Source organism: Amphiprion ocellaris, chromosome 7 (genome assembly GCF_022539595.1).
Source record: "Amphiprion ocellaris isolate individual 3 ecotype Okinawa chromosome 7, ASM2253959v1, whole genome shotgun sequence".
Taxonomy (NCBI): Eukaryota; Metazoa; Chordata; class Actinopteri; family Pomacentridae; genus Amphiprion; species Amphiprion ocellaris.
This window is the reverse complement of record NC_072772.1, coordinates 7544678-7569441: the sequence shown is the minus strand read 5'-3', so window position 1 is coordinate 7569441 and position 24764 is coordinate 7544678. Positions and strand designations below refer to the sequence as shown.

The 24764-nt window shown below is 40.5% G+C and overlaps 1 protein-coding gene across 2 annotated transcripts; it reads left to right on the top strand.

Annotated features, from left to right (window-relative positions):
- Nucleotides 1-4767: 4767 nt before the first annotated feature.
- On the top strand, nucleotides 4768-24290 carry mnta (MAX network transcriptional repressor a). 2 transcript variants are annotated; one of them, XM_023276921.3, is made up of 6 exons: nucleotides 4772-5034; nucleotides 11230-11857; nucleotides 12333-12374; nucleotides 12621-12732; nucleotides 20507-20699; nucleotides 21341-24290. In XM_023276921.3, the coding sequence occupies exons 1-6, from the start codon at nucleotides 4962-4964 to the stop codon at nucleotides 22144-22146; spliced, it is 1854 nt and encodes a 617-aa protein (XP_023132689.1). In that variant the 5' UTR covers nucleotides 4772-4961; the 3' UTR covers nucleotides 22147-24290. The 2 variants fall into 2 exon arrangements, with proteins under 2 accessions (XP_023132690.1, XP_023132689.1); XM_023276922.3 differs by lacking the exon at nucleotides 12333-12374 and having other exon boundaries at nucleotides 4768-5034.
- Nucleotides 24291-24764: the final 474 nt, after the last annotated feature.

The window sequence follows — 24764 nt, the reverse complement described above, 5'->3', positions numbered from 1 at the left end:
GGATCGAGTGTTCCGGGATAGGAGATCCCTATTTAGTGTCGTTCATTTGAATTGTTTTTCGCAGAGTAGGTTGTTTTTTTTCCTGTTGTTGCCGTGATTTGCTTTGAGAGAGTAGTATGTCAGATTTCGTATTTCGTAGAGAATAGATAGATAGATAGATAAGACACACACACACACACACACACACACACACACACACACACACACACACACACACACACACACACACACACACACACACACACACACACACACACACACACACACACACACACACATATATATATTCCCAACTCACCACCCCCATGACACAACACCTGGCACAGAACCTTGTCAGGTGCTTAGCTGACAGACTACAAACCAAAGAAAAAAACTGTTCACTGGCTGTTGCTACACTTGTGGCTCTGCAGTTCAAAACTTTTGGATTCACCAATCAGAGTGGCAGCCAGTGTGAAAGAACGTTTAATAACAGAATGCACAACAATTAACATAAAGAATACCAAGCAGCAGTCATCTACGTCACAAGCACCACCGCAGCCTCGTCCTCCACCATCAGCAGCACCTTCCACAGGTATTCTTTTTCTCTTCTGAATAGGGAATGACTGACATTTCTGGTGATGATGATGATGATCTTCAATATTTTTCAGTTCAACTGTGGAGCCTATTGGACGAAGACGCAAGTAGAGCCTGGCAAATGCAAAGCGCCACAGCGAATGCAATTGTAGAAAGAACGGCAGACCCACTGGCTTACTGGGCCACCCACAAAACCGTTTACCCAAACTTGTACAATGGAGCCAAACATTTCCTGTGTACCTCAGCCTCATCTGTGCCATGTGAACAGTTTTTTTTTTTTCTAAGGCTGGGGAGATAGTGAGTAAAAGAAGGAACTGCTTGAGTCCCAAAACTGTTGATAAATTTTCTCAAAAAAAAACTCATAACCAGTTACATAAACACACCCTCTTTACTGACCTCTTTACCAATAAACCCCAAGACATACTTTGCCAAAATCCATAACAATCCATATAATCTTTATTTGCACCAGCCCCATGTGAAAATGACATCAGTCTGTATTTGTAGAGCATCTCATGAATGTAGCAGCACCGTTTAAATGTTTCATAACAGAATATAAGTGAAGAGTATATAGGGTTACAGACAAACATGGCAAATAAGAAACCTGCTCTTCAATAGATATTGTCATTATTATTACTAGTAATATTATTTTTGTGTCCACTAGAACCCATACAATCATCTCGTGTAGTCAAAGAGGAATGGGTGCATGGCGAATCAAATCCAAAACAATCCATGAATCAACGACCACGTCTTGATTGCACTTCATTTTATTGACCACTAGATGTCCTACTCGAGCACTGTTCGTCATTGAGGCCTCGAGTAATGAACCATGTTTTGAATGAAGTGTCGAAGCTTCAACAAAGCCTCGATCAGCCATCACTACCTGTCAATCATTCCAGACCGGATTGTCAATCAAGTAACCCCGCCCCCTGGCTTCGCGAAACTTTAATGCTCTATATAATATTCAATATTGATTTATTTTAAGATCGACCACCTGATCTCTCAATTTGACCATGAAAACTAACGAAAAAAAATATATACAGTCTATACACCGTAATCTGTTTGGCTCCACACTTGCTGATGACCACTTCCGGTCTAAGAAAATGAAAAACGGACCTTTTTTCGTTTCTGTCTCTTACCGATTTTACTTTTTTGTTATTCTAAATATAAAATGAAAATCAAAGCATTTTTAAAATTTCGTATATCCCTTTTTGATCATGAAAAGGAAAAACGCCTCGTATTTCAATTTTAATTTTTGTATTTTAAAACGAAAATCAAATAACCACTTGTTTTTTGTTTTTTAATACCCGTTTCAGAACGGAAAATCCAATTACCAAAATATACACAATCCGTGTATGGTTCGCTCATTCGTTTTTCCGTTTCAAAATAAAATCTAAAAAAAAAAACAATAAACCACGATGGTTTTTTGCTTTTCCGTTTTTAAAACCTAAATGTAGAAGTGTATTATTTAAGTAATGAAAAAATAGTGTTGGTTTTTTGCTCTAGCTTTTTAAACCCGAAACACAAAATACGGTTATTGTTTTATTTTGTAGCAACACCGGAAGTCACCGAGGAAAAACAGTTTAGAGCTGGTATGGACCGTGAACACATCAAGAATGGCTGTCCTCGAGCCCTTTTCCTATTTCATTCTCTTTAAGAGTGGAAAACCCACGCAGAAATCATGGAGCTCCACATTGTTCTATAATGAGAGTCAGGAGGTTCTGCTGGAGAACAGTTTAAGAAGATCAATCATGTGTCTGATGCTGATTTGGAGAGAGCTGGAATTTGTTCTGTTAACCAGATATGTTATTTTCAGTGCCATACTTTATTAACTGTAGAATGTTATGTTTCACTTCTGTGTGTTATACAGTCAGATCCGACATGTGGACGACAGTTTATGACGGGATACTGGTCATCTATTGGTGCTGATGTTCCAGTTTAACTGGTGATCAGGTTAACTGGTGATAGTTTCTGTCTCGAGATGTTTTGTCCTCAGATTCGTCCTGACCTGAAATATTAAATATTAAATATTGTGTGAAATAAAGATACTAGATAAAGAAGACCTCGTCGAAAAATGTTGGCATCACTACTTAATAAAGTCTATATCCATGTAAATATCACCTACAGACAGTAAAAAGAAATGTGCTGGCAAAATTAAAAACAAAACATATTTTTATGAAGGGTGAGAGGAAACCATGTAATCCAGAGATAAAATTACAGACCACAGTCTAACTCATCATGCCACCGATCAGTCCAATAAACATCTTCACAAGGATGTAAAAAGGAATACAAAAATATAACACAAACTACCTGCGTAGTTTAATCACAGACTGTACAGTACTGGAAGTATTCTAGTCTTCCTCTGCCACGTCTCTAAAAGTATCTTTTTGCCATTTCTAAACCAGCCAGAGTTTTTGGAAAGACACAACTCACACATATATTGTTTGTTTTGACCACATCGGATCCCTTTGCTTCCATTTTTATTTAATATTGTCAGCGGTTAACGTGCTCTGAAATGACGGTTAGGACTGAACGTGTTTTAATTGTTTTCTGAGTGACTAGTTTTGATAATGTGGTCTCAGTTTGTTCTGATGTATTTTATCAGATCCAGCTAATGTTCTGCTGCGTGTTCTGATGTATTTTGTCAGATCCAGCTGATGTTCTGCTGCGTGTTGTTCTGATGTATTTTATCAGATCCAGCTGATATTCTGCTGCGTGTTGTTCTGATGGGAGGCTGGTGAGGCTATGAGTGTTTCTGTGAACAAACTCGAGTTAAACCTGAAGTTCTGCTCTGGATCTGTTCCGCTGAACTCAGACTAACACACAGCAGTGGACGAGCTTCTATGTTGTGGGTTTTCTTGGTGAGACATTAATTAGTTTTGTGGCTCGTTATTAACCAGGCAGCCTGTGTTAAGTTGTGATTATCCCCAGTTAACCTGGGCGTGTTTCCTGAACAATCACCAGGTGTTAAACATCTGGCAGAATGACAAAGATCTGTGTGGATGAAGCGGGATGTTTATCAGACTGATCGGTGGCATGACGAGTCAGACTGTGGTCTCTAATTTTATTTCTGGATTCCATCGTTTCCTCTCACTGTTCATAAAAATGGGTGTTTTTTTATTGCGACCAGCACATTTTTTACTGTCTGCAGATGTTATTTACATGGATATAGACTTTATTAAGTAGTGATGCCAACATTTTTCGGCAGGTCTTCTTTATCTAGTATCTTTATTTCACACACAGCAAGGTGTGGTCAAGACGAATCTGCGACGAAACATCTGGAGACGGAATCGCCAGAGTTCTTCACATTTTAATACTTAAAAATGCTTACTTGGAATATTAAAGCAATTTTGTTCACACTGAGATCATGAGCTCTCAGTGTGATGCGTCTACTTCCTCTAAATAAGACAAACATGTCTTCGCTGTTGTCACAGTACGTGGTGCGGAGTTTGGGACAGAGAAGTGACGTCAAGTCGCCACGAGATATGACTTTGATTTCCGGTTCTGCCGGCAGCTTCCCAATGGGAAAAGGCTTTTTCTCTTGTTTAAACCTTAAAATTTGTAAAAAGGCAGCGTTTTTTTTCCTTTCTCTACTTTTTGTTTTTCGAATTAAATTTTTAGACAAAAAACGAAAAAACAGAGCGATTATTTATTTTTTCTCATTTTATTTTGAAACGGAAAAACGAATGAGCGAACCATACACGGATTATACACGGACCCAACAAGTGTAGTTTTCACATATTGCACCAAAACCGTTAAAATGAATATAAACGTTTATACAGAGACCACATGAAATCATTAAGTGGCAGTATTTAAACATATAGTTGAAAAAAAGCATAGAATAGAAAAGCCCTGAAATTGTTATTAGCCGTTGCTGAACGTTTCTTAACGAACGCTGTTGCCAGGTTGATCTGAAGTGGTTGCTAAGCGACACATGGCCGACAACAGTGCTCGGTTAGCAACTAACCGTTCTGAGCAGCACTAATTACACGTTTGTAACACATGAACATCGTCGGGCGACCGCAGCGACAGTTTGTTCCATGACTGTACAGACGTGACTCATCCTCCGGCTCATGCCTGGAGCTCTGAACGCACCGAGCTCCGTGTTTTTGTCGTGTTCTCTGTGATATGCGGGGAGGAGGGCGTCTGTCAGTGGGCGGTTACAAACGCTGCGCGATTCACAAACCTTATTTGTTCGTACTACTTTGAGCGCCATCTTGTTTGTAACTCTTCTACGTAAGTGGCAGAGTTTCTACTGAGGGGGTATCCGATTACTCTTTTTTCAGCTCCAGACTGGGAACCTCTCCCTGTAGTGCACACAGGCGCATATCCCGGTCGCTTGAGCGTTTTTCTCGACAAAATCAAGCCGAGCCCTTTGTAAGTGGACAGAAATGAGCATCGAAACGCTCCTGGAAGCAGCCAAGTTTTTGGAATTGCAAGCCCAGCAACAACAGAAAGCACGTGGTAAGTTTGTGTTTTAATACAAATATAGTTTGTGTTTTACCAACGCTGGTAACTAGTAGAAAGTAGCTGTAACTTGATGGGAATACTCAGGGAATTTAGCGGGTGAAATTGAATGTTACGAGTTAAAATAAACGCGTCATGAATTAGTAACGGTGTGAATAGCTGGCGTGTTGCTTTTGAATTAAAATACGACTGCAGCAGACTAGAGAAATGCGTTTCAGTCGCTCTGAGGCGTTTTAGTTTTACTTTCATATCTTGTACCAACGCTGTTGTAGGATTAAGCTAACTCCTGCTCTGTCCACGTAACTGTTCGTGTCTTAACCTAAATCACAGCCTTCTGAAATAGCAGAAAAACGCACTGTGGCTTTTTTGCTGCAGTGTCAGGGGTTACTGCAATGAAACCTGCTGCATAGACGTCTGCACAGCTGCGTCGCTCGAAACTTCTCCCTTCGGTTCTCTTTATTTTCCTCCCTGTCAGTATATATTTGTGATAGCTGCACGCACCGCTGCGGAGCATTTAAAAATCACAAACATGGGGCGGGGGGGATAAAGGGCGGTGGCGCAGGGAATGCCAAGCTCGCTTTACATAATGACCTGATACCGTCCGCCGGGGATACAGTGACTAAAGGCTTAACCTCTGCTCACATCTGTGCTGCTGTTCGACCGCCGCAGCTTCGCTCTGTGCTGCTGTAACATCGTGTACCTACTTGTTTGTGTCCGCTAACAGAAAAGAACAACAAACTCGCAGGGCTTTCAGACGCTCGTGGAGGGCTTTGGAGTGTCTGTCGATGACGTGTGTGTTAAAGCCACGCCCCCACATGTTAACACACGGCTGGCCCTGCCCCTTTCACCACGTGCGTGCCGGGCAACCCCTTCCAAAGATTGTTTATGAGCAAGATGAGCCACCAGTCGTCTTCATTCCGGATTTTTTTTTTTCACAGATTCACCATCCAGACAAATATGCTCAATGGCTAAAACAAAGACTGCAGTCGATATACAAAGAAAAAAAAGTCATACTTCATATGCTATCAGTTTTGTTTTTTTCCAAAAATTAATTCTCCTTTTGCTTTTCAGCAATTTTCTCGGGCTGTTTCACCAGCAGCTACATTTTATTTGAAGTTTTGCATCAAGTTTGTTGTACTTCAGCAGCACGTCGAAAAATCTAATGTTTTTACTATGTGATTGCAATCAGTGATAATTGATGTGGTTCACTGTTAAAGTTTATGCAGGCACTAGCTGCTGCAACCCTATTTTTTGCAGTTTGTTTTAAGTGACTGTTACTTCTATATATAAAACACATTTGAACCAAAGTGCTTTCCAGTAAAAACACCTAAAAAGTTTGAATAATAAGGTTAAGATCTTACAGTGTCATTTATGATGTGAATTTACCTGGGTAAGTTAGTAAGAAAGAGTAAGAAAATAAAAATAAGATTGTCACTGAAACTGCAAGGTTAAGACCACGCCATACTATGAATTATGGAGACTTATCTAATTTAAAGTTAAGTTACTAAAGTTAAGACCCTAAAAAACACATCTTGGCAGACTGTAGCCCACTTCTTATCACAATAATGTCTGGATGTTGTTAACCAGCAAGGTGAAAAGTGGGACAGGTGACACATTGTAAAACCAGGGCAATATTTTGATCTAGAAAATTAAAGTAAGGTTGAATGTAGGCTGTTTCAGAATATACTGACATATAACCACTTGACCGGAGCAGAGACGTGGAGGTTTATTTTGGTAGGAATTATAAATATTAATTTTTAACTTTAATATAATGAGTTGTTGTCATGTTTGCAGGATAATATGCACAGTGGCACACATTTTTAATGCTGTTTAAAAACTGACTTAGTTAAAAATGTGATCAGTGGTAACAAATGGCTCTTAAATAGCTACATGCAATATTTCTTAAGTGTTTAACCTTGATATTAAATAGGCTAAATTTATATGCTGTTTTTTTTTTTTTTTTGTGCTTCACCCCCAAACACTTGACATACACGGCACAAGTGGTGAAGCAATTACCACAACAAAAGACGGAAGAGACACGTGACAGTAAAGTAAGCTCTATATACTAAAATACTGCACCCACTAAAATCACCACGTACATAACTGTCACCGTAACACATCTGTCTTATAGAAAGAACAAGCATTGGAAAAAAATGAGCCTCGCTTTATAAAACCTGGAATTGTGTTTTGTGAGAAAGATGATTCAAAGAAAGCTGACAGACATTTAATCAAACCTTACTGTGACAGTGGTCTTTGTCCATCAGCCTCCCCACCGTATGAACAGTAAATGGTTCGCCAATTTTACATGTCACTCTGCCTACTTGGGCTCTTGCGCCCAGGAATGATTTATATTACGATTTGGCTCAATAAATAAAAACTAATTGTAGTGATTTTGTAACGCGTTTTCCACAGTCACAAAAGATTAGGGCATTCTTCTGTATAGTATATTCCTGCAGACATGGTAAGATTTTCTTCCAGATGGGCCAAACCAGCTTTTATCGAAAGCTTTAAAATAGCTCAATGGGGAATTTAGGGTAAATCTCTCCCTCCGCACTAATAAGATGATGAAACGTGCTCACATAAACAAGCTCGCCGTGTACATTAGACCATAGATGCGTGCCGCTATTGAGACTGTAACACACTATTGGCACTTTTCCACTAGCACCTTACTCTGCTTGACTCGGCTCGACTCTACTTGGTTTGTGAGGTTTTGTAGTACTTGGAACCAGGTACTGTTTTAGTACCTACTCGGCCGGGGTTCCAAGCAAGCTGATAATGTGACATCCACAGAATGCAGGCTACTGATTGGACAGGGAGTGACGACACACGAGACCTGTACCATGGGCGAATGAAGAGGTCAAGATTTTTCTGTCTTTGGTGGCAGACCAAAGAATACAGTGTCACTTGCAACGAGAAAATATGTCAGGAGGTCTCCGAGCGGATGGCCGCTCACAGATACAGTAACACAATGAAGCAGTGTTGGGAGAAGCTGAAAAAGCTCAAGAGTGACTATCGGTCCATCAAGGACCATAATGGCCGATGTGGGTCAAACCGTAGGTGTTGGAGGTGGCTTAGCCAAATGGACGCCATTTACAGGCACCGACGGATGAGCAACGGGAGGGAGAATGGCCTCGATTCCACCGCTGCATATTTTGAGACCATGTTTGAGGACGGTGAGTGTTTTGCGACTCCACCCACGATGAGGTGGTACTCAACTGTAATGGAAAACGACCTAAACCGAGTCGAGTCATGTAGAGTCGAGCCGAGTCAAGCCGAGTAGGTGCTAGTGGAAAAGCGCCTTGTGTGTGTTACGGAGACATTAGTTGTACTGAGAACAGACTCAGAGTGAGAGTTCCTGCTTCCTCCACTCTCAGCTCCTCCCACCTTGCTGCACTGGGAGAGCAGAGTCCTCCCCCTTCCTCCCTCCTCCCTGCTACTGTAGAGCAGGTCACTGTGTGGAGGAAAGTAGGCCAGTGTTTCTGTACGTGCTGCTGCAGTTATATAATACCTATAGAAAACCCTTGTTTTTGTAAGTGTTTCATTGGTTTTCTGTCAGAAGAGACGCTCCAGTCTGTGTATGTGTCGACTCCACAAACCTGAATTATCTGTTTCTGATAACTGAGTATGTAACATCTTACAAAAGCTGGCCAGCATAGCAACCAGAACATCTTGTTCTTTTGTATTTTTTTTACTTTGATGAAATCTTTTTTTAGTTTAAGATAGCATATATACTCTGAAGAAAACACCACTATGGATTGCTTAATTGGATGCCATTAATATGTTCTCCAGAGCTATTTAAAACTGGAAATCTGTCCTTCTTTCACATTTTTAGAAAGTTGCAACACTTCCTATACAGTTTTTTTTTCTGAACAAAAGAATAAATAGGAATATAATATATTTAGCTTTGCTTTACATAATAGGATATTTGCAGCTTTTTTGTTGTAATAGTTGGATGCAGCCGTGATCGAAAGGTTTTTGTGTGCAAAAGTAGGACTTTAATGTTCCCGAACTTTGAACTCTTAACAGCTGGACAAACACAATATCAATAGATTTTAATCTGTGGGGAACTTAGTATACACAGGGGAACATATAAAGTAGTTTCCATTACATAGAAAAGTTTATTTTTATAAAGGTTTACCTTAATTGCCTGAAACTAAACACTGACTAATGAAAAGCTTGTAAAACTATTTGAGTCCTTTTTGGAAATATTACAGAACATCCCAACATTGACCTTGCTTTAAATCTAAATTATCGATTATAGGAGTGGATATCTGCCAGTTTGTTTGTTACAAGTTACTAAAACCAATGCAGACTAACAGTCCTGCAATAATTCTCACGTTCATGAAGGTCACAGAGTTTGTTTTAATAGGTACTAATTCCAATTTAAGTAGTTTGTTGTTCTGACAGGCGTTCCTATTATTTTGTGGGGTGGCTAAATAACAGTACTACATCTTTGTTGATTATCTCTTTAAAACAGCTTTAAAAAAAAACATTATAACCTTCATTAAGTTTGGATTTACTGCAGGACTGTTGTAGTTACATATATCTCATAAAATGGCAGCTGAGTGCATATTCTAGCTTCAGATCTGCAATAACAGTGGCCATCCTGTATCTTTTATCTTTATCTTCTTGATGTTTTACAATGTGTAGTTATTTGGAGATCCTAGCCCTATTTTTTATTGGTTCTAATCATCAACATTTACATGGTCTTGCTTTCAGTGGCTGGTGATGATGTTGCCTAAATCTAATTTAGGCTATTCTGCCTCTGAGTCTTTAGTTTTGCAATGAGGGGATGACTGTATTGTACTGCAGTACCCTTCATAATGATGTTAATGACAACTACTTGAATCTGACATTTCTAACTGCGAACATCACAGCTGCCATAGCAACTACAGCCCTGTTCGACAGCATCCATATATTATGGAGGGGGCGTCCTGAAGATGATTGGATAGCACTGCAAGACTTGTGCATGTAGTTCATCTGACTCATTTTTTGCCAAAATACTGAATACACACATTACCAAGCTTGTGGTTGTCTTGGTATTACGTCCAGTCACATTTACGTGTACAAATCTTTTACAGTACAGTTTTACAAGACGGTTTATTTGTTAGAAATCAAGATGTTTGGTGTGATTGCTTCAAAGCAGTTATCATGAACTTCCCATGTGTTTTTATTCTTTCTATTCTATGCTTTCAGAAAACTTTTACTGAAGTAATTGCCACACAGTGGTAGTAAGGAGTCCATCAGGCTTTGTTCGTAAAGACACAGAGCTGAACTGCACTCACCTCCCCTGCACTAACTATTTAGTGGAGTGTGACTGAGATTACATTACAGCAAGATGTACCTCCATTAGAGTAACAGCCGCTTTTTATTAAAGCGTACTTACAGCTGGGTAAGACTTAAAATATAAAGCTGCACATGTAGTTAAATGACAAAGCAGAGAAAGAGCTTCCAGCCTACAAACTCAGACTGATTTCTGCATTAAACTGATCACCTAAAAATGAACTAAGAGCCACAAACAAGTGGCAAGTTCAAAACTTACTGTAACTGCTACAAGTAAAGATACTTGCGGCTTTAAATATTAAACACTTGCTTGTTACTCTGATTTACTATAATTAGGACAAGCAGGATTAATGCCACTGGGTCGCTTGTAGGCCTTAGTTTGTGTGTGCTGTGCCTGCTGTATGAAGATTTTTTTCAGTTTTAAAGTTTTCCTCCAAATATTTAATACATTTTTGTCAGTAGTTATACAAGGAAACTAAACATGTACCCGGTTAATTTTCTTTCATATATTCCTAAATATGGTCACAGCATTGTTATTGTTTTTAACATATGATAAAGCATATTCATATTTTGTAGAGAAGAGGTTTTAGCCAGTGCCAAAATAATAAGAAAATAATTTACCCATTTTGGTAATTTGGGTTTCATTCACTAAAGCATCATAGACATGTTTTGTTTTGCAAAAGCTCATGAACAACAAGAAAAAGCACAGGTTTTTGTTCTTGCCTTTATTGCACATGCAATGCTCATGTTTACTGTTATGCATAGTTACCCCCTCCCCCAGCAGCTAATTCTGATCCAGGAAAAAACTTTTTTACGCTGTGCTACTGTGATTTATAGTACCGTACCTTATGTACATTCAGGAGGAAATTCTGTGATTTGTTCTGTTAACTAGCTTTGTTTCTTCCACAGAGGATGAACTGAAGGAAAGCCTGCGTCTGCAGCAGCTGACAGAGCAGAGGCACACAGATCTGAACTATAACTCAACAATCCACATCAACAATGTTTCTAAAGCAGAGGAGCTCCGCACTGAGTGCCGCCCAGTGCCCATACCACCCTCCTTGCCTCCTCCCTCCATGCCCATTACTGTCATCCCTATCCCTGTGGTCACCCCCAACCCAACAGGCTCACCCACTCTGCCTGTTTCCACACTCTCCCCTCCAGCTGCTCCTCCGCTGGCCTCCCCAAAAGGAGATCCTCACTTTCCTCAGGAGCAAAGTGCTGCAGCCCTCCTGTGCTCTCCACAACCTAAACCTGACCATCCAACTGTGTTGACCGCCAATCACAAGCAGCCGATACAGAACCACCACCATCACACACAGCTCATCGCCCAAACCAACAACACTAAACTGCAGCAGCAGACACATCAGCAGCTGGTTCGGCGCTATCCTGGTTCCATCGTCTCACCTCCACAGCAACATGCCTTACTCCCTCATTCGGGCCCTGTGCTTCAGCAGGCTCCCCTACAGAACAGCCCCGTCAGCCGGGGGAGTCCCCCTGACGATGGCCGCCACCTAGACAGCAAGAAGAGACCTGGAGGGTAAGTGTAAACCTCAGAACTCACTCACAATATAGCTGTAATGGGGCTGCAATTGAGTTTTGTTTTAAATATGTATATGTTGGTTGGCAATCATAATCATCCATGAAATGTTAAAAATAATTACCAGGAGTTAAGAGGTATTTTTGAAATGTACACCTGAAAACAAAAACAACATTATTGGTGCTGCACTGCAAACACACTAAAATGATCAATTATCATCAGCAAAATCTGTTTTAGTGAATGAATCATTTCTAAACACTAATTCCGGGCCTTATTTTAAAGTATGCTTTGCGTGCTTTTGTCTTGTGATTATTCAGCTCAGGCGGGAAATTCAACTTTAAATAGTCACGCATATCACTGAACTACGTGCGACTAACAAAGTGATAAACAGCTTTTTGGTTGATTTTGATTATTCTTGTCATGTTGCCCTTTTGGGCATCAAATTTTTATCATGCTCTCATGTGTGCTCTTGCAGGGCAGGCACAAGAGAAGTGCATAACAAGCTTGAGAAAAACAGGTGGGTTCAACCTGTCTGTTTGAATAATAGTGTACTAGTTCCTTGGCATTTCGTCTTGATAGCATCTGATCCAAAGATTAAAGTTTTCTCTGAAACTGACTGAGTCCTTTGTTTATTTAAAGCAGTCTGATTTTAATGCTAATCTTTATGGTCAAGAATACTAAGTAAAAATGCTCTTGTGTAATCATCCAATGCTCTATCATTTTTGCTGTCTCAAGTCCCCCCTTTGTGTCTTGTATCTGTCAGACGAGCACACCTAAAGGAGTGTTTTGAGACGCTGAAAAAGAACATCCCGAACATTGATGAGAAGAAAACCTCCAATCTGAGTGTGCTACGAAGCGCGCTGAGATACATTCAGGTAAGCTTCTGGTGTCTGAAGTTTTACCACAAAGTTTGAAAACTTTATAGTTCGGTGTTTCTTAGAGCTAATTATTGTACTGTGACCTTTCCTCCTGACACAAATGGCTCTGTCTTTGGTACTCGGAAAACTTTACCTTCTTTTACTGTCATCTTGAGGGGTTTTATTTTTTAGAGGGGAGAGATGTGACAAAATGTCTGTACAACTTCTCAGTGCTGACATGTGGTTAGCTAAAACGTAATATTTGTTGCATCTTCTGCAAAGACTTATGACTAAACAACACTAGGTATTAAATGTCTGCAGCATATACTAATTTCCTGACCAATTATTATTAAACCATACGCCTCAGCCTGCATACAGCATTCATCAAATGTTAGTGAATCAGGGTAAGACCTGTTTGTACAGGCGTATTGGCACCCGTGATTACTACAGAACAAAGAAGCCTCCATTCTAAAGAATTCACAGTGCAATATGACCTTTAGTGTAAGGTACAGGGGGAGTGGCACAACAAAAGCCTGCTCCCTAGCTAGGGATATAAGTAAGGAAGAAAGGACACAATGTACAAGATACATATGTTGATTCATTTACACACTGTTTAGTATCCATCTGTTCTCCTTAAGCATTTACTATAAATAGTACATGTTATTTTGGTAGCTGAGAAGCAAGAAAAAAAATTATTTTCCGAAAATGGATTATCAGACAGTAATTATATCCAATAATGCAAAGCATGCATCAAGCAGGCGACAGCGCGCTTTCTGCTTCCTGTTTAGCTACATGTTTGGACGAGGGCGGGACTGCTCATGCACACATACAAAGGACAGTGTGTGACTTATGAACAGAGATCGAATGAGACTTTAGGTTATCTTGTTTGAACTGGAGCAAATGATGCTTTTGATCTCTGTAAGCGCAACAAGTAAGAGAGATGGTACTAGGAGTCGACCAATGAGGTTTTTGAGATTATGTACTATTGTTACTGGCCTAAAAATTCTATATCAAGCATCTTCATTATTAGTAATATCTCCAGCTTCTTCTTCTTCTGCCTTTTCTGGTATTCCCTGTCATTTGTGTTTTGATTTGTGTTTGATCTGACTTTTATTTCTAAGGCTTCCTCATTTGAACCATTGTTAAGTGTCCAAAAATGTCTCGCCTTGTGTGTGAGTCAGGCACTCACTGTGAGAGCATCCTGGTTGTAAACAGCGGTGCAAAGGTCCACCACTGGCCTAGTTTAACTCTTTCAGACAGTGACTGTGCTGATGAGTGTGTCAAAGTGTTTATTGTGGATGTAGATGGATCCTGTAGGGTGGCAGGTATTGCTCTTAGGCAAAAGTTCACCTATGGACTCAAGGAAGCTTCTGGTTTTACAAGTTTGTCATATGTTGGTTTATAATTACATGATCCAGTTGCCAAGTGCTTCTCATCATTGCATGTAAAGTAGAAGAACATTTGTTATTGTTTTTACACTTGTCTAGTTACAAATAGGGCTTGATGTTTAATCTACATAATACTAAGGTACTTACTTTCTATTTGGCTGTAGATTATATGATGCAGTAATATTTGATGTGCACTGCTTGGTTATGAGCTTTTAAGGCCTCTGTGTAAGAACCAACTCTGTCAATATTATATAACTGTGGTGCAGGTTTACTCATGGTAATATTGAGGAGGATGGTGCGCTGCTGATTTGATGCTCTGAGAGGCAGCAGTCTGGTTATTCCTCTCAGTGCGTGGATACTGAGGAAAACTAGGACACCGTGGGTGCACAGCTCGTCACCCAATCTCCCTCCCTTTGCCCCTCTCTGTGATTAAGCAACACGGTGTGAGTGGTGAGCTCAACTGACCTGCATGTGTTTTCCTTCTACCAGGAGCTGAGCTGGCCAAGGGCTATATTTAAAGCAAATAAAGTGAGGAAATATGTCATAGCTGATACCACTTAATGCAGAAATGTCAACTCGAAAGCCTCACCATGTCTAGTTGGACAAAGTTAACCCAGTGTTATAACAGTCTATGTATTCTAGGTCACAGCAGTTTGGCTCCTTTTCTAAGTTTGCTCGTACATGCCTCTTCATCACTAGGTGGCTTTTTTTCTCCATTGGCCAGGCTGGTGCTGTTTTGTTTTGTATGGATGGAGTAAAAGATGGGAACTTTGGGTAATGGGATGCACGCTCCCCTCAAACAAAAAGAGTAAACACGTGCACACCCTGCCATCTTGACATAAGTGGGACAGACGCGTGTCCTGCCTGCATATACCTCTCTCCCTGAACGCTGCCTCCTCCCTCCCGCCCCTGTCCTTGCTCTCCTCTGGGCTGGCAGCACAGAAACAGCTTGTACACAAAAGCACTGTCCTCAGAGGAGGTTCAAATAACGGCTTTGGGCTTGGCATCACATTCCATTTCATTTGTCTCGCATATTAACTCAGGTGTGATTTATAAATGACCAAAGTTCCTGCAACTGTGGGCGGACTTTATCAGTTTTCCGCAGAAAGTCACCAACTTACGACACGGCTCAGGTTGTACTTCCTTATTACATCTCGAGTGTCAGTGAGTCAGCAATTATAACCAGAGGTGTTAAATACACTCAGATTATTTTACTTATTGTCAAAGTTTTTATGTTACCAGGGCTATAATTGGGTTTTACTCAAAATGTGTTACATCTTGTTCCTGAAGGCTTTCCTCTTGAGCCTGTAGTGGTGCTGTGAAAGCCTAGGCTGTAAAATCAGCCCTGATGCATTAGCGCTCCTCCTCTCTACTCCCCCTCCCTCCCTCCATCCTGCCTCTCTGAGCTTTTAAGGCCACATGAGCAGCAAGCACATGGCTAGCCTGAGCCGCGTGACGTCACACCCCCGTGCTGGGCCCCCGCCCAGCACTGCAACAGGCAGGACTCGCCGTACCACCAGGCTTGGCTTGCCAGCAGCAGGGAGGGAGCATGGAGCCGTAAACACAAGGCTCAGTTTGCGCCATTCGCAGTTCATATCCCTCTCAAAGCCTGACTGAATTTGTTTCTCCGCTGCTTGTCCCCAAATGCCAGTCTGAAACGTGCTGTGCCATTTTGGTATTCGCTCTGCCTGGAATGTTAAAAACAATCAGCCTTCCTTGCTAGTCGAGAGTAGTGTTCTTGAATATGATTATGTTTCTTTTTCATAGTATATTCTTTATTGTATGTATTAATCTTATGAGAGTCTGGCGGTTTCTTTTGTAATTTTGCAGTAACACAATCTAAAAACCTGAGTGTTAAATGTGCTCTGCTACCCAAGTAATGGTAAAAAAAAAAAAAAATGTTTTCATTATGGTTATCTGTCCAGCAACTTTACATTTACAACAGCTAGCTATTAAGTTTTCCCAGTACTTGTGGACCACTGACCAGTTAGTTCTTAACCGAGAAGAGGTAATTAGGCCAGCTATGACCAACACAAGCTTGCACACAACAAATGGTGCGCAGAAGTAGGTATTTTTTCCAGAGACAAGCCCTTTATTGTTGAAATCGGCCACCACGTGAAGTTCTCAGTTTCAGCCTGAAGGCACAATAAGACAAGGGTTTATGGTTACCACACTGTCACAAGACCTCATTGCAGAAGCCTGATCAGTCATCCACTCTGAGCAGCATGTCTGCAACGTGGCCTCCTGTGCTGGCCCTTTAAACCAAGCCTTGTGCTGTGTGTCCTCGGCTGCTGCAAAAGTGAGTCAGTGAGTACAGCTTGTATTGCTCTCTTTCAATCCCCGCTATCTGCTGCCCTCCCTTTCCCGTTCTCTGTGGGGCCATGTGCTCGGCACTCGCATTGCTTGTGACAGCGCTTGAGTAGTGTTTACCTTGCGCACGGGCACACACACAACACACAACACACACACACACACACCCACGCATACTGCAGCCTATCTCTGTACTGATCTAGATTTTCACATACAAACAGCGGCGAGGTAAAGCCTTGTGTCTGTGCAAGGAGGAGATTTGGATTCTCGGGAGGTGCGGTCATGTGTAAAGAATCAAAAGGCTGTTGGCACCTTGTGTCCTACCAACCTGGTGACATGATTAACACAGTGATGAAGTCATGTGGGATCCATCTGCTGCAGACTTAGCTATCAGGTTTACATGTTAATCTCAGCTGTTTCTAAAGAGAAACGGCAAGGTAAAAAGGAGCCAGCCAGACGTTTTCGGTGCACGTGTCGGATTGAGTTTTAAAAGGAATGTTTAGATGTTGGCATTGTCAGGGAAACTAGACAGCATCTTTGGGATCTTAAAGTGTTAATGGTCTTTTCAGGTTAGTGAGAAAACTTTGAAAGGATTTTGGCGGTTTCCCTAACATCTATTGATGGGGACATTTTATCATATCAAGTGTTATACCAAAGATGTTGTTAATGCATTCAGACTGGACCATGGAGCACCCCAGCTGACAGAAAGCTGTTGGCTGTCTCTGAGAGCTGTTGATCATCACTTACACATCTGTGACACATCTGTGATATTTATGAGTGCATCTCACATTCATTAATCTATAAAGTATATGTGCTTCCCTGCTCATTAGGCTCTAAAATGTACTACATATCCACATTACATCTGCATGATTCAAAAGACTGCTAGAGGACAAGAACTTAATTGTATAAATACCAGTCTTTGTGAGTATAAAATGCTGCAATACTAGAATTCTTGTGGTTTTCCAGCAGCATTTGACCACCAAATTTCACAATGAGATGTGTAGCAGTTTGTACCTTAACCCTTTAAACCCCAAAACCCACTGGTGAGGTCGAAAGGCATGCCGTCTTTACAATAAAAAGGCAATATTTTTCAACACAAATGTAAACTCAGAAAGAATTGCCAGATCTTTAGCTTTATGGCAATCCTTGAACTACTCATCTGTGACATGCTGTTTAGTTACTAAATCTAAGCCTAATATCACGATATTTAATCAAAATCAATTCATTCTACATGTCTAATATAAGCATTTGCCAAAAGAAACAGTTTGCTGTGACGAAAGTCTGTTTAAAAAACAAATCTGTGCTCCTCAATTCTACTGAGCAATCAAGTCTGACTAAGTTGCAACACTAACATGACAAAAAATAAAAATTCTGAGACAATTTGGCTGAACTGCAGGCGGTTTACACAGAGCACATAGGAGACGAGTGTGGAATCCAATCAAAAATGTAAGGACTCAAATATCTGTAGTAGAGTCACACTTTCCTTTTCCCCCCCAATATGGTAACACCTATGGCACTTGAAAAAATATTGTTCAAGTTTTTTTTTCACTTTTATTTTAGTGAAATAAACTATATTTTTGTTTTGTTTTCCATTTTTAAATATAATTTATGGCTTTATAACTGTGTTGTGTTGTGTTGAACAAAGGACATTTGGAAATTCTAATTCTGGCCATGGCTGTGTTGTTACCATAAAGGTGCAGGACTTTATGTTGCAGTAAAAGATTCTTCCACAGTGAGTAAAAATGTAACAGGAGAAATAACTATCAGAAATTGCTTTGGGTTTAGAGGGTTAACAGTATTGAGTGAAGAATATTATTATAATTTGAAGTTGATCTGTAAGAAGTAGAGCAAAGATATATAAGCAGAGATAAACTGATATACCTGGTGTCAGATTATTGAAGATATATTGGTATCAGAGTACATTTTGAGCAATGCTACTTATACAAAAAATAAATAAATCGGTTTGAAAAAGGAAAACTTGGAGCCTGTTGCCATGATTGCACATGGTTATCCCAGCATAGAATACTACCGCAGGGACTTTCCAGCTCTAAAATGTCCTGCTAGGTGTCTATCTTGGTCACACAACAACAAGAAAATCTATTGTATACGTATCAAGGTTGTTGATATTAAAGAGATCACAATAAACTGGTTGTTTACATTCAATTAATTGGCTTAACTGTGTTCTTTTTGTCTTAGCCTAACTAAAATGTGAACTCTGAGTTTGTGTGCTAGTGACTGACAACACCCCCAGTGGGAGGCAGCCAAAGCACAGATCGCTTGGCCCATGCATTTCTAATCCTGGATAAGGACTAGAGACAGGTGCCGAATCGCACAAGGCCCGCCTTTTTGTCCCCCTTTCCTATTTATGTACATGCGCATTGTACTGGAGATGCACATGCACAAACAACACTGGCAGAAATCTCACACTTGAAACACAAGTAGGCCACAACTCAAACACAATGCTTCTGCCTTACGCACAGATTCTTAGCAGCACACACAAGATGATTTGCACACGCACTGCAAACTCACACACACAAATACTGTACACGGTAGCATGAGCACTAACAGGAAGTCCACCTTTTGGGACAATGGCTTTATGATCCTGAGTCATCAGGTTGCTGGTGGCAGATTTCACACAGTATCATTTGCCTGAGCTTCTCCTAGCAAGGCCAGAGAGCGTGCTGGATAGTTTGACCAACCTGTCATAATTAATGTGCATGTATTTGCAGCGTTTGATTTCAAAACATTAATCCTCAACAACATAACTCTGCCCTGTCTGTAGCCTTAGCCAGCAGTAAATTTGGAGTTTTGAGTCGTGAATATTTTAGGTGATAAGTGATTGTCTGTAAACATGTAATTTCTAACTTTTGGTGAAGTTTTGTTGAGCTTTCATATTTTTAAAAAAACAGAGAAACTTTTCCTCCTCTTGCCGTGTACACGGAAGTCCAGCTCAGTTTGTTTGGTTTTGTCATGTGTCAGCTGGGTAAGGGAAATTGGGTCACAGAGAGCCATTGCCTGGAAGCACCTCCTACTTTCCATACTCATCTCCTCCTCCTTCCTCCACCTTCCCTCGTGCTGCTGTAGCCCTATTATTTTGCTCCCTGCACTAAGGTTCTGGTTTTGATTATGAAAACTATACTTGTTAGATACATTTCTGATCAATCAGCTGTAAAAGTTAGACTCATGTCTAACATGTCATTTTCTACTATAGTTTCTCTGTTTAAGAAAGCCAATATGTTTTGTTTGCAAAGTGGCTTTGAAGTTATATTGTACAGTAAAGTGCAAAGGATATGTTACATACAATACCAGTACAAAACAATGAAAAGGAAGGTTCACAAAGCTGTTGCTGCTCACAGTGGTGGAAGAATTATCCAAAAAAGGAAATTGGTAAAAGGAAGAACTAGTGATACCACAGCTTCAAAGTATTATGACAACTCATACATTTACAATTTTACTTGAGTAAAAATAAAATGTGTTTGCATTAAAATATAGGTAATGTATCAAAATATAGGGTAATGTGCATTTTATTATTGGATTGTAATTTTTCACGAATTACTATAGCATCAATTTAAAGCTGCTGCTGGTAACTGTGGAGTTGATCTTAATTACTATATGTACTGTTGGGTAGTTAAATCCATGATAATATATCAAAATTGACCTTTTGATTGTACCGTATTAAGAATTTGAATATTTAACATAACTGAAAAGTGAAAAACTGAAAAGTAATGTGTTTTTTTCATTGTAGTGCAGTATAAGTATAATTAGAAATTTTGAGGTTATAGTGATATAATTTATTCCATTATATTCAAAAGTGCCTAGAGTAATTAGTCAACCTACATAACTTATGTCACAAGTGGAACATGAATCAATATACTGCAGTCTAATAAAAAACCACCAAGTGAATTTAGAAAAATATATACACGTTTCTGTCAGAGTGACACACAGGATTCACTGTGAGGCTGTCATATAGGATGGTTACATGTTACTGTACATGTGAGTCTAATAAACAGGTGATTCTGTGCATATTGATAGCACATAGTATCACGGAGTCACTACGTCCACGAATTTGACCATTTTCTCCTTTCTCCTTTCAGACATTAAAGCGCAAAGAGAAGGAGTATGAACATGACATGGAGCGACTGGCCAGAGAGAAGATCGCCACCCAACAGCGACTATCAGAGCTGAAGAACGATCTGAGCCAGTGGATGGATGTGATTGAGATTGACCGCGTCCTCCGTCAGACAGTACAGCCAGAGGAGGACCAAGCCTCGACCTCCACAGCCTCAGGTAGGGCTAGTAAAATAAAATTATGCTCTTCTCAGCGCATCTAAGAAGCTATTCGTGACTCAGCGGAGGCTCATGGTCATGACAAAAACTGTGACCTTTTGGCTGAACTGTAGGTTGTGTTTAGACAGAGCAGATAGGTGACAAGTATGGACACAAATCAAAAACATAAGAAAAATTGTTATAGCATGCAGAAACACATTTTTTTTTGTATTTTTAACACCAGTGTGCACTTGGAAAATGTTGATCCCAGGCTTTTGCAATTTTTGTAAAAACAACAGTTAGGGAAATTTTACTTTCAACTTGTCTTTTTTTCTAGTTTATATAAAAATAGTATAATAAAGACATTTTTAGCCCTGTCTACTTCTAAATATGGTTGTGCTGTTTCCATAAAGGTGCAGGACTTTAAAACTGCAGAGAACAATGAGCTCACAATGTGTAAAAATGTGATAAAGCAAGAAAATACCTAGAAACTGTTTGGAGTTCAAAAGAGTTAATGGGATTTCTGGTTTGTCTGAACTGCATGTAGGATGATTGATAACATCAGATACAAGACTATAGCACTAAATCACTTATTTCAAAGCCAAGTGCAAAATGAGAGTCTCTCTCTTATTACTGTGTTTTTTCATTTGTTGGTGTTGCAGAAGGCGAAGACGTTATGGATGACGACCCAGATGAAGAGACAGCACCAAGAACGCCAACTGCCTTACCCGTCGTGCCTCAAACCATGAAACCTGAGCTGCACAAGACTGCAACACCCACTCAGACCCTGACACCCACCACCACCACTACCTCCTTCATCACCCAACACATTTCCATGCAGCAAAAAGCCCCTCTGCAGCAGCCCCAAGCCCAGCCCCAGGCCCAGCCCCTACCAGTTACTCCTCCACAGCCACTGCCCAAGCCTGTACTCACAGCCACTACATCCAGCACTCCCACTACTCCCAGTCAGCCTCTGATCCCCACCCAGACACAGATGGTGACCGCACCCAGTCTGCACCCCACAGTTATTGCCCACGCTTCAGTGTCCCATCCCTCAGTCATCCAGGCAGTCAACCATGTCATCCAGGGAGGGGGTCCCAAACACATTGCCCACCTTGCTCCCTCCACCACCAGCTCTGTGCAGTTAGCCCCTGGCCACCAGCCCATTGGTCACATCACCGTGCACCCAGTGGCTCACCTGAGCCAGCATTTACCTGCCCTCTACCCTCAACCAGTGGCTGTCACACAGCCAGCTGTGGTGGGTCACATCACTCACACACTAAACCACCCCCACCCACAGGTGAACGGCACTGCACCCACCCAGTCAGCCACCATCATTGGTAAGCAGACAACAATGAGCACCCAAATGATGGCACACCACCCACAGCTGGTGGGTCAGACAGTTCTTAACCCTGTGACAATGGTGACCATGCCCTCCTTCCCCATCAGCACTCTGAAGTTGGCCTGAGCATTGCCAACAGGACCACCAGGACCTTCAGGCTGCTGACAGAGACGACCCCCCGAATGGGGTGAACCATGGGCCTCGGATCAGGCCGTCAGTCCACCATAAGGGCGGGAGAGCTGCTGGAGACCTTCACTATCATTCAGAAGCATTACAGCAGACAGAAAGCCGGGAACAATCAGACAAACTGCACACCTCTTTCTATACGAGTCTACCAGTGTCCTGAAAACTTGATCCAGAATGTAGGACGTACCAGACTGCATGTGGTTTGTAGTCGTTATGCGTATGTGCTAATACACAGTGGGTAGATGTGCAGTTTGAGGCTCTCACTTGCCACTCATTGTTGAAGATAATGGAGCAGTAGTTATTTTCACATGAGCTAAACAGAAACAGCTTCATATAGGGAAATGTTTTGCTGCCAGTACGAAGTCCAGACAGTGTAGGATCAGAGGGTTGAACCGTCATACCCAGCACACTGAGAATGTGATGTTGAGGAGCTCCTCCTCCCCAGCAGTGCTGCAGGGCTGGAGCTAAATCATGGACTGAACTGTCCCCTGCACTGGAGCCACAGGCCTCAGGGATGGTGCATACAGCAATACCTCCCCCTGCTGGCTGTTTGTGCTCAATGTAAAACAACTATCTGTGATGAGGAAAAAATATAGTTCAGTGAAGTATAATGCTGATGGATATCAATCTCACCGCAGCAACTTACAGTAAAAGAATATGCAGTGTTTTCAGGTTTTGGTTTGTAATGTTGGAATTAAAGGACAATCAAATTATTACTTATCTTTATTATTTGTCACTCAAACATACTGGCGGTTGTTCACAGAGCACACGTACAAGTTAGTGTTTAGGAAAAAAGTTTTTGTCTCAGCTGCTATTATATTCTAAATTTTGCCAAATATCTACATGCTCCCTTGATGTAAACACAGCAGGCAGAGGTGACTTTATATACTTTGTCGGAAATGAAAACTCGGTCTAATTCTACAAGGTGAGATAAGGGCAGCAAGTTCAGAGATGTTGAATGTAAACACAGAAAAGGTCCATAAAATAAAGTGTATCTATGCTGTCTTGTAGTGCAAATGGTAGTAGGATTGTGTGCCTGCATGCTGTGAATGCATGTCATAACTGTGTTGATTTAGTGATTGCTATGAATGCGAGGACCTATAGCAGCGCTTTCTGTTGTTAGAGTAGCTGGTGTAGGAATGTACAAGATTCTGTGGCGCAGATTTTAAGCTCTGTTATCCATAACTTTGGGTGGGGATTGGTACAAAGTGACTTGAACAACCAACATAAATCCAAGTAATGTGTGTTTATTCAAGCCTACCCTTTTGCAAAGCCAGCACTGTGAAAATATCTACAAGTCTCAATGAGCAGCCGACCTGCATTTTAACATAGCACTTAGCAGAAGAGCAAAACACTGTGCTCTCCTAATTTAATCTGAATGTACTGATCTGTGACAGAATTTCGAGTAGCACACTCAGCAGAAGTTAAACCCTTTTTTTAAAAAAAAAAAAAATGCGATTACTTTATTAATGTATCAAGTGTATGTAAAGTGTACCATTTAAAACTGATTTTGTATTTTAAGATTTACCGTTGCTTGTTTCATCTGGAGAATAACTTCTTCTGTTTTAATGTAAATTTTATAATATAGCTTCTTCGTTTTTTCTGGGACCATGTACAGTGCTGTATATGAGGGGGTGATATCTACACAGACCTCTCCCGCTGTTGATATCACATTTGGCCATTTTGGAAAGTATTCACCCCTTAACTTTTTCGTACTTTGTTCTGATACGATATGAGCAGGGACATTGCTTTTTTTTAAAGAACTCATTTAGTGCAAAGATGAATTACCCCATTTTTCCACTTTAAGACTTCATGCAAGTGATCTTGAGCTGTTGTATTTTGAAATCATATTGTATTAAAACAAAATGTATGAAAGTTAACAGGGATACACATACTTGAAGAAGCAACAATATACTTGTGTGTTTTTCCCTATGGAGAAAGTTTAAGGTGTATATAGCCTGTAAATGTTGGGCTGCATTTAGATCTAACTGTATTATGTAAAAAGCTGGGGAAGATATGTAAAATTTATTAAAAAAAAAAAAAATTTAAAAAGTATACTTAATAAATTGTATTATGTTTACAAATGGCTGGAGCTGCTTTTTTTGGTTCTTTGAACAAAGTGGTATTTTTTTTCTTTGCAAATATGAAGATTTGGATTGTATTATCACAAGACAATCCTTTGCTTGGGGCAGCAACTGACTTCTAACTCAGAGGAAGCAATCCACCAGTTTGTGAAGTGCTCCACTGAACCGTTTACCAATGTCTCTGATTCCTAAAGGGATGTGTAAATTCTGTATTATCAGACTTCTCATCTTTCTCTTAAATGCATCACTTCACAAAATCACATGAGGATCAGGTCGGCATCATTTGTCTCTGTGATAAAGAAGGCTATTATCTGCTATATACTAAATAATAAACGGATTATGAGGTATTTTTAAAAACAATGTGGATAGTACCAATACTTGAGGTTCTATTATGACAGAACAGCTCAAGTTTGGAATAACTGTACAAAGTACACTACAGGTTAAACTGCTGCACAGGCCTGTTATCAGAACTTG